Source organism: Alligator sinensis, unplaced genomic scaffold (assembly GCF_000455745.1).
Source record: "Alligator sinensis unplaced genomic scaffold, ASM45574v1 scaffold1302_1, whole genome shotgun sequence".
Taxonomy (NCBI): Eukaryota; Metazoa; Chordata; order Crocodylia; family Alligatoridae; genus Alligator; species Alligator sinensis.
The window spans coordinates 13,242-19,967 of NW_005842612.1; the positions used below are offsets into that span (position 1 = coordinate 13,242).

The window sequence follows — 6,726 nt, forward strand, 5'->3', positions numbered from 1 at the left end:
GCCGCCGCCATCCTGCCCGCCGCTGTCCGCGGGTGGGGGGAACGATAAAGCTTTGTTGAAAAAAATAATAATCCGGCAACAAGGGGCGGCGGTGTCACTTCCGGATACAATAAAGTTTTGTTGAAAAAGCCCTTTCATTAAACCGGGGGGGCGGGGGGAGTCCCTGCTTGAAACAATAAAGTTTTTGTTGGGAAAAAAAGTCTCACAACAAGGCAGGGGCTGTCACTCCCGGGAACCATAAAGTTTTGTTGAAGCCACTCCTCTCTTTCCCCCCGGCAACAAGGGGCGGCGGTGTCACTTCCGGATACAATAAAGTTTTGTTGAAAAAGCCCTTTCATTAAACCGGGGGGGCGGGGGGAGTCCCTGCTTGAAACAATAAAGTTTTTGTTGGGAAAAAAAGTCTCACAACAAGGCAGGGGCTGTCACTCCCGGGAACCATAAAGTTTTGTTGAAGCCACTCCTCTCTTTCCCCCCTCCCTTTGTGGTAGAGTTCCCAGTGGGCACAATAAAGTTTTGTTGATACGAAGTGAAGCCATTCGTCTCAATGGAGCAATAAAGTTTTGTTGAGAGCACCCTTCCACCAGGCGCAGGCGCAGAAAGGAGGCGGGTCTTTGGGAAGCCGGTAGCTGTCCTTAGACCGACTTCAGTAGCTGGGGAACAATTTGTAAGCAAGTTTTCGGGGTCAAACACTCTTGGTCTCAGCAGTCAGGTCAGTATCATTCAGGATACCGAGCATCGTGTCTAAGTAGGAGGTGCTGGTGCTGGAGTGCTCCGGAGGGAGGGACGGCGATGGTTGAATTTCTGATGGAGCTGAATCCGAGATTGCAGGTTTTCAGTCCACGTGATGAAGATGTCATCGCTATACGTTACGTACAGCAAGGGTTTGATGGTGCAGTCCTTGAGGAAGTCTTCTTCCCGGTGGCTCATAAACAGGTTGGCGTACCTGGGGGCGTTCTGGTGCCCGGGGTCTGGGGGAAGTGTCGGTTGTTAAAAGTGAAATAGTTGTGTGTGAGGATGAAGTGTACAAGGTCAGTGATATCTTTGGGTCCGTACTCTGAGTGGTAACGTTGTTCCTGTAGACGCGCAAGGCAGGCTTGGATGCCGTCCTGGCGTGGGACGTTGGGGTATAGGCTGGTAATGTCCACGGTGGCTCGAGGGTGTTGCTGGGAAGGGGCTCTATGTTATTAAGTTTCCATAAAAAGTCTGTAGTGTCCTGGACAAAACTTGCTCTGTGGGTGACCAGCCGTTTTAGGATTGGTAGACATACTTCCCTTCTCTGACGGCAGGCAGCATGCTTTAGGGATCAATAAAGTTTTGTTGATACGGAGGAAAACTATATTGGCCTCCATGGAACAATAAAGTTTTGTCAATATGGGAAGAGGGGTGAAGAAAGACCCCCGTCAAGGGCCAGTAGCCTCATTGGAACAATAAAGTGTTATTGAAATGGCCCCCGCCATGGTAAAGAGAACCTCCCTCCCCATGTGCCTAAAGCCATAACAATAAAGTTATTAAAGTAAGAAAGTTTTGTTGCAGTCATTCCTGCCCCGTGGCAGTGCGCCTGTCTCCTGCAACGATAAGTTTTGTTGATATAAAATAGGCGGGGCAGGACCAGGAGGCGGAGGGCTGTAACCATGACAACAAAGCAACTTTTTTAGGGGGGGGGGGGGGGGGGGGGGGCTGGGGGGGGGGGGGGAGATGGGGAAAGGCAGGGCAGCCATGGGGGCTTCTCCTGCAACTCCCCTCACCAGGGCAGAAGCAGGCACAGCTGGAGGAGTCGCAGGAGGAAGGGGGGGGGGGCTGGGGCACCTTCCTACGGCCTGGGTAACATCATGAAGGCTGGGTGACATTATAGGCTTCCCCCCCCATTATATCAGTCTCGAGTGTATGATGTCATCCGCTAGTGTGTATGATGTCATCAGGCAGCTACTGGGTAACCTATGACATCACTATACAGGTTGCCGTGTGGACGTAGGGAAGGGCCAGGAGCCCGGACGCCTGGGTTCTCTCCCCATTCAGGGAGGAGGGTGGGGTTGGGGGGTAGATGCCTGGACACCGGGGTCTCCGGCAGGTCTGGGGGGCGGTTCTGGGGTGCTGAGGCCCCTGTGACCTCGGTGCCTGACCCCAGGCCTTGGGCCCGGTGGCGCCATGAGCTGGCGCCTCCCCTTCGCGACCTGCAAGCTCCCCACCAACGTGACCCTCACCATGGCCTCCGTCCTGCTGCTCTCCGTCCACAGCGGCATCTTCGTCTCCGACCTCTACCACTTCGCCATCAGCCAGCGCTTCGACCTCATGAGCTTCCCCAGCACCACCGTGCTGCTGGTACGGGGCCCCCAGAGCCCGGGCGGGTTTGACCCGGGGCAGGTGCAGCCCCCAGTAAGAACCAGGCCCTAAAATGGTTTGAACTGGGATAGCAGCAGCCACCCAGTATGAAACAGACCTCAGACTGGTTTCAACTGGACTGGGAGGAGTTCTGTAGGAGCCAGAGCCCACACTGGTTTGAACTGGGATGGAAGTGGCCCTGCAGTAGAAGCCAGACCTCAGACTGGTTTGAACACAGGCAGGAACAGCCTCCCAGTATGCAACAGACCCCCAGACTGGTTTCAACTGGGCTGGGAGGAGTCTCCCAGTAGGAGTTGGACCCTAGACTGGTTTGAACTGGGGTGGGAGGAGCTTTCCAGGGGAACCAGACCTCAGGCTGGCTTGACCTGGAAGAGCAGCAACTTCCCAGTAAAAACCAGAGCCCAGGCTGATTTGAACTGGGTCAGAAACAGATGGCAGCAGGGGGTAACCAGGTGCCGGGCTGCCTGGCTTCCATCCCCAGCTCTGGGAAGGGAGTGGGGCTGGTGGGGTCAGAGCAGGGGGCACGGGGAGCCCAGACGCCTGGCTTCTCTCCCCATTCTGGCCACGAGGGGCCCTGACCCGTCCCATCCCCCCCGTCCCTGCCCAGTTCTCCCAGGTGCTGAGCTTCTACTTGGCGCTGCTGGGGGCGCTCTACAGCATGGGGGCCAAGGACAACGTCCTCAAGACCTTTGCCCTCACCTCGCTGGGTAGGTGACCCCCAGACGCCTGGGTCCCTCTCCCGCTCTGGGAGGGAAGTGGGGGCTGGTTGGAACAAGGCGGGGGGGGGTTGGGAGCCCGGATGCCTGGGTTCCTTTTGCCACTCAGGGAGGAGTGGGGGTTAGAGCAGGGGGGCTGGGAGCCCGGACACCTGGGTTCCCTCCTAGTAAGAGATCCCCTTCTCTCCCCTCCCCCCTCCCCAGTGACCAACTTTGCTGCCTTCTTCGGCCGCTTCTGCCTCGAGTACCTGACCCTCGAGTACCGGCAGGAGGTTTACTGAGCCCGGAGCCCCCAGAGAGCGCACGGCCCCTGCCTTAGCCAACAGAAGTTTATTACGAACAAGGCAGATAGTGCTGTAGTGTCAGACACTGCATGACATCACCGCTACAGCGTGACATCACTGCTACAGCATGACATCACCACCACCCCCTCCCAAACGGGGGGTGGGGGGGGCTGCAGTTATAGCCACTCCCCCTGAAAGCTCTGGAAACCCCAGGACCGGAGCAGTGGCTGCATCTCCGCTCCAAGTCCATGGCGATGACAGGGTCCTTTCCTGGCTCCATGGGGGCCCCAGCCCCAGGAGACCAGGCACAGGGAAGAATCAGAGGGCTGGGACCCCAAAATGTCCGCAGGGGGTAGTACAGCTGGTGGGGTGGGGTGGGGGCGGGCCAGCTGGGCCCCCACAACCGTTCCAATAAATATCCCAAAACAGCAGCAGCTGAGAGCCTGGACACCTGCGTTCCCCCCGCTTCCAGGGGAGTGGGTTGCTGGCAGGGGGGGCTGGGAGCCCTGACGCCTGGGTCCCTCCCCCTCTAGCCAGGAAACCTCTCTGTCCCCCATCTCCCCCCAGCACACGCGCACAGCCCAGCCCCTCCACCTGCACCACCCAGGGGGCACTTGGAATGATTCTACTCCTTCAGCCTCTACTCAGGGGCTCAGCTATGCAGCTGGTGGGTTCCCAGGGGGACCTAGGGACCCCTGCGGCCCCGGGCTGGGGGGGGATCTGCACTGCCAGGCTCCCCCCAGCCGCAGCCCCGCTCACTCCTGGCCCACGCGGATGTGTGGGTTGAGTAAAGGGTCCAGGTTGGGGTCAGCATCGGCCGCGGCTCGGCCCAGCTTGGCCATGATGACAAGGAGGGTGAGGAAGCCGAGGCCCCCGACCAACAGCACGATGACGAAGCGCCGCAGCAGGGAGCGTGGGGGTGGCTTCTTGTTGCCCGCCCGGTTCCTGCCGGGGCAGAGAAGGAGAGCAAGGGACCCAGTGAGGAGTGCGCCCCGGTGGGCACCCAGTCCCCATGCGCCCCGTCTGCCTGACACTATCCAGAACCCCGGAGGATGAAATGACACAACCCAGGTGTTCGGGATGCAGGCACCCACACACACACAGAACCCAGGCATCCAGGACCCCCCCCTTGTCTGGTCCCACCCCACCATGCTCCAGGGCCCAGCTGAGATGCCCCTGCCCTAGCCCCACAGACACCCCCACCCCAGCACTGTGCCTACCCACCCCTGGCTCCACTCACCCACCCGCAAACCTAGGGGTGCCAGGTGCCCCCTCCTCGCTCACTTGAGGAGTCGGGCGAACCAGCCGAGCGCCGGCCGCCGGCGGTACTTGTCGTCATCAAAGTCGATGTGGGTGCCGGGCCCACGGCCACCGCCGCCCTCCCGTGTGTCATAGACCTTCCGTGGCGTGGAGGCTGCCGGGGAGACGGGGCATTAGGCGGAAAGCCCCTAACCCCCCCAAACCCTCCCCACCATGCAGTTCGCGGCAACCCAAAATTCTGTGTGTTCCTGCCAACCCAGGACACCAAGACAATCATAGAGTTCTGGTCCTCCACATGCTGGTAGAAGGGCCTCATAGGCTATCCCAAGAGGGACATGTTAGCCAGCGCATCCCTACCTCATGCAAATTGGTTCCCATGTAACTATGGTTCCCCCCCAGCTCTGCTCACCTGCTGTGAGGGTGATGGTCTCGCTGCCATCGCCCCCCATGTGGACGACGGTGTGGTCCCCTGTCGTTGCTGCTGCACTGTCCAGCCCCTGCGGCTGTGAGGAGGAGGAGGAAGAGGAGAGCCCGGGTGTAGAGCTGTAGGAATAGGCCGGGCGGGCACTGTGTGGGGTGGTGTCCAGGCTGGAGCTGCCAGGCGCTGTCAAGGGGGAAGAACATGAAGCCAATGGAGGTGTTAGCAAACCCAGCCTCACACTCCCAGAGGCAGGCGCTCACCATCTTTCCCCACCCCCACCAGTCCCAGCACCACGGAGAGGGACTCCTGGTGGGTTCTACAGCCCACGGCAACCTGGCCTGGAGCAGCTGGACTCCCATGACAGGGGTAGGTCTGGGAGAGAGGTAGCCTGAAGTCTCTCTTGGTGTGGGTGGAGGGGGGGCATGGGGCACAACTCTGTCATGGCAATAGGACATTGATTGTGGCTGCCCCGTGGGACACAGCTGAGGTGGCGGTACATAGGAAAGGGGAGGAATTTCTTTAAACTGTCCTATCGGATACAGCTGGGGCGGGGGACACAAGGGAAAGGGGGGTCTTGTCAAGCTGCCCTACAGGATATAAGTCAGGAGGGAGCAGCTAGAAAGAGAGGCAACTCCTTAAGCTGCTCTATAGGATACAGGTGGGCTAGGGGCACGAGAGGACCCCTACACATTTCCAAGTGACCCTATGGGATACAGGTGTGTGGGGGGTCCCCTCAACAGCCCCCTTAAGCCACCCTTAACAGCCAGCAGGACCTCTCACTGCCGGGGGAGCCTGGGTGGGCCTCTCAACTGAGGGCTGGAGGAACATCCCAGTAGGGCAGGACTCACCAGAGAAGCTGCCCCAGTCTGTGTAGTCTGTGATGTCGGCTGGCTCCGGCTCCTGCACGGTCTCGGCTTCGTCAATCTGCAGGAGATGGGAGACAAGGCTGGGGCTCGGGCTTGGGGCTGGCACACAGTGCGCCTTCCCCCCCCCCATGCCACTAGCCCTCTCTTTCCATAAGCAGAAAAGACTTCCGGCAATCCCTCTTACCAGTGGCAGCCCCAGTCCCGCCCGTGCCCAGTTGACCGTGGCCAGCTTGTCCCGCAGAGCTGAGGCCACCGGGCTGACCAGGTTGGCAGGCGGGAAGATGGGACCCTTGCAGCTGGGGCACTGGTAGCCGGCGGGGGCCGTGTTCTTGGGCAGCTGCCCGGCCATCTCGTTGAGGCAGGCCCAGTGGAAGAGATCTGCGGAGGAGAAGGCGATGCAGCATCTGAGCAAAGAGCGGAGAGGAAGGCACGAGAGAGCCCTTGGCCTCCCCTCTGGGCGCGGGTCTCACCGTAGCACACGAGCCGGGCTGTGTCTTTGGTGGCCAGGAGGGTGTTGCAGAGCCGGCAGTTGGGGTTGTAGTCGCTGTCCTGGAGCCACTGGAGGTATGACTGGACGATGCACTGCGGGGGCAGGGAGGGAGGGAGGGAGGGCGGGAGGGAAGGCTGCAGCTGGGGCTCTGGAAAGACTGCCGGGAAGGGGAGTGACAAGGCTCGCCCTCCTCCCCCGCGCTAACTCCCCGGCAGCGGGGGCTTTTCTCTGCTCGGGCCTATTAGGCACCTGGAGGGAACCCAGGTGTCCAGGCTCCCACACGCCCCGTCCGACCCCCGCCCCCCCGAGCTGCAGAGGGCTCGGGGATGAACCAGCCCCGCTCCGCTCC

General features: G+C 60.3%; 3 protein-coding genes across 4 annotated transcripts in view; 1 reads left to right on the forward strand and 2 right to left on the reverse strand.

The window, feature by feature from the left end:
* Window positions 1–736, reverse strand: part of VPS51 (VPS51, GARP complex subunit) — a 10,790-nt gene extending 10,054 nt beyond the window's left edge. The window contains exon 1 of the mRNA XM_025214921.1: window positions 730–736. Within this exon, the coding sequence (XP_025070706.1) occupies window positions 730–736 (7 nt within the window). The remainder of the gene's footprint in view (window positions 1–729) is intronic.
* TMEM262 (transmembrane protein 262) lies at window positions 490–3,367 on the forward strand. 2 transcript variants are annotated; one of them, XM_025214966.1, is made up of 4 exons: window positions 490–1,028; window positions 2,235–2,319; window positions 2,948–3,047; window positions 3,261–3,367. In XM_025214966.1, the coding sequence occupies exons 1-4, from the start codon at window positions 1,015–1,017 to the stop codon at window positions 3,335–3,337; spliced, it is 276 nt and encodes a 91-aa protein (XP_025070751.1). In that variant the 5' UTR covers window positions 490–1,014; the 3' UTR covers window positions 3,338–3,367. The 2 variants fall into 2 exon arrangements, with proteins under 2 accessions (XP_025070751.1, XP_025070749.1); XM_025214964.1 differs by lacking the exon at window positions 490–1,028 and having other exon boundaries at window positions 1,882–2,319.
* ZFPL1 (zinc finger protein like 1) overlaps window positions 3,368–6,726 on the reverse strand; it is a 4,047-nt gene continuing 688 nt past the window's right edge. The window contains exons 2-7 of the mRNA XM_014524433.2: window positions 6,358–6,577; window positions 6,072–6,265; window positions 5,870–5,945; window positions 5,010–5,204; window positions 4,625–4,754; window positions 3,368–4,285 (exon numbers count right to left, since the gene is read on the reverse strand). Of these exons, the coding sequence (XP_014379919.2) occupies window positions 4,096–4,285; window positions 4,625–4,754; window positions 5,010–5,204; window positions 5,870–5,945; window positions 6,072–6,265; window positions 6,358–6,577 (1,005 nt within the window). The 3' untranslated portion in view covers window positions 3,368–4,095. The remainder of the gene's footprint in view (window positions 4,286–4,624; window positions 4,755–5,009; window positions 5,205–5,869; window positions 5,946–6,071; window positions 6,266–6,357; window positions 6,578–6,726) is intronic.

Bases quoted from the DNA above. Each gene is read 5' to 3' on its own strand.
- TMEM262 (XM_025214964.1), top strand. From the start codon at position 2,146: ATGAGCTGGCGCCTCCCCTTCGCGACCTGCAAGCTCCCCACCAACGTG. The intron at 2,320-2,947 runs GTACGGGGCCCC...GTCCCTGCCCAG, and splicing joins CCAGCACCACCGTGCTGCTG to TTCTCCCAGGTGCTGAGCTT. The intron at 3,048-3,260 runs GTAGGTGACCCC...CCCCCTCCCCAG, and splicing joins CTTTGCCCTCACCTCGCTGG to TGACCAACTTTGCTGCCTTC.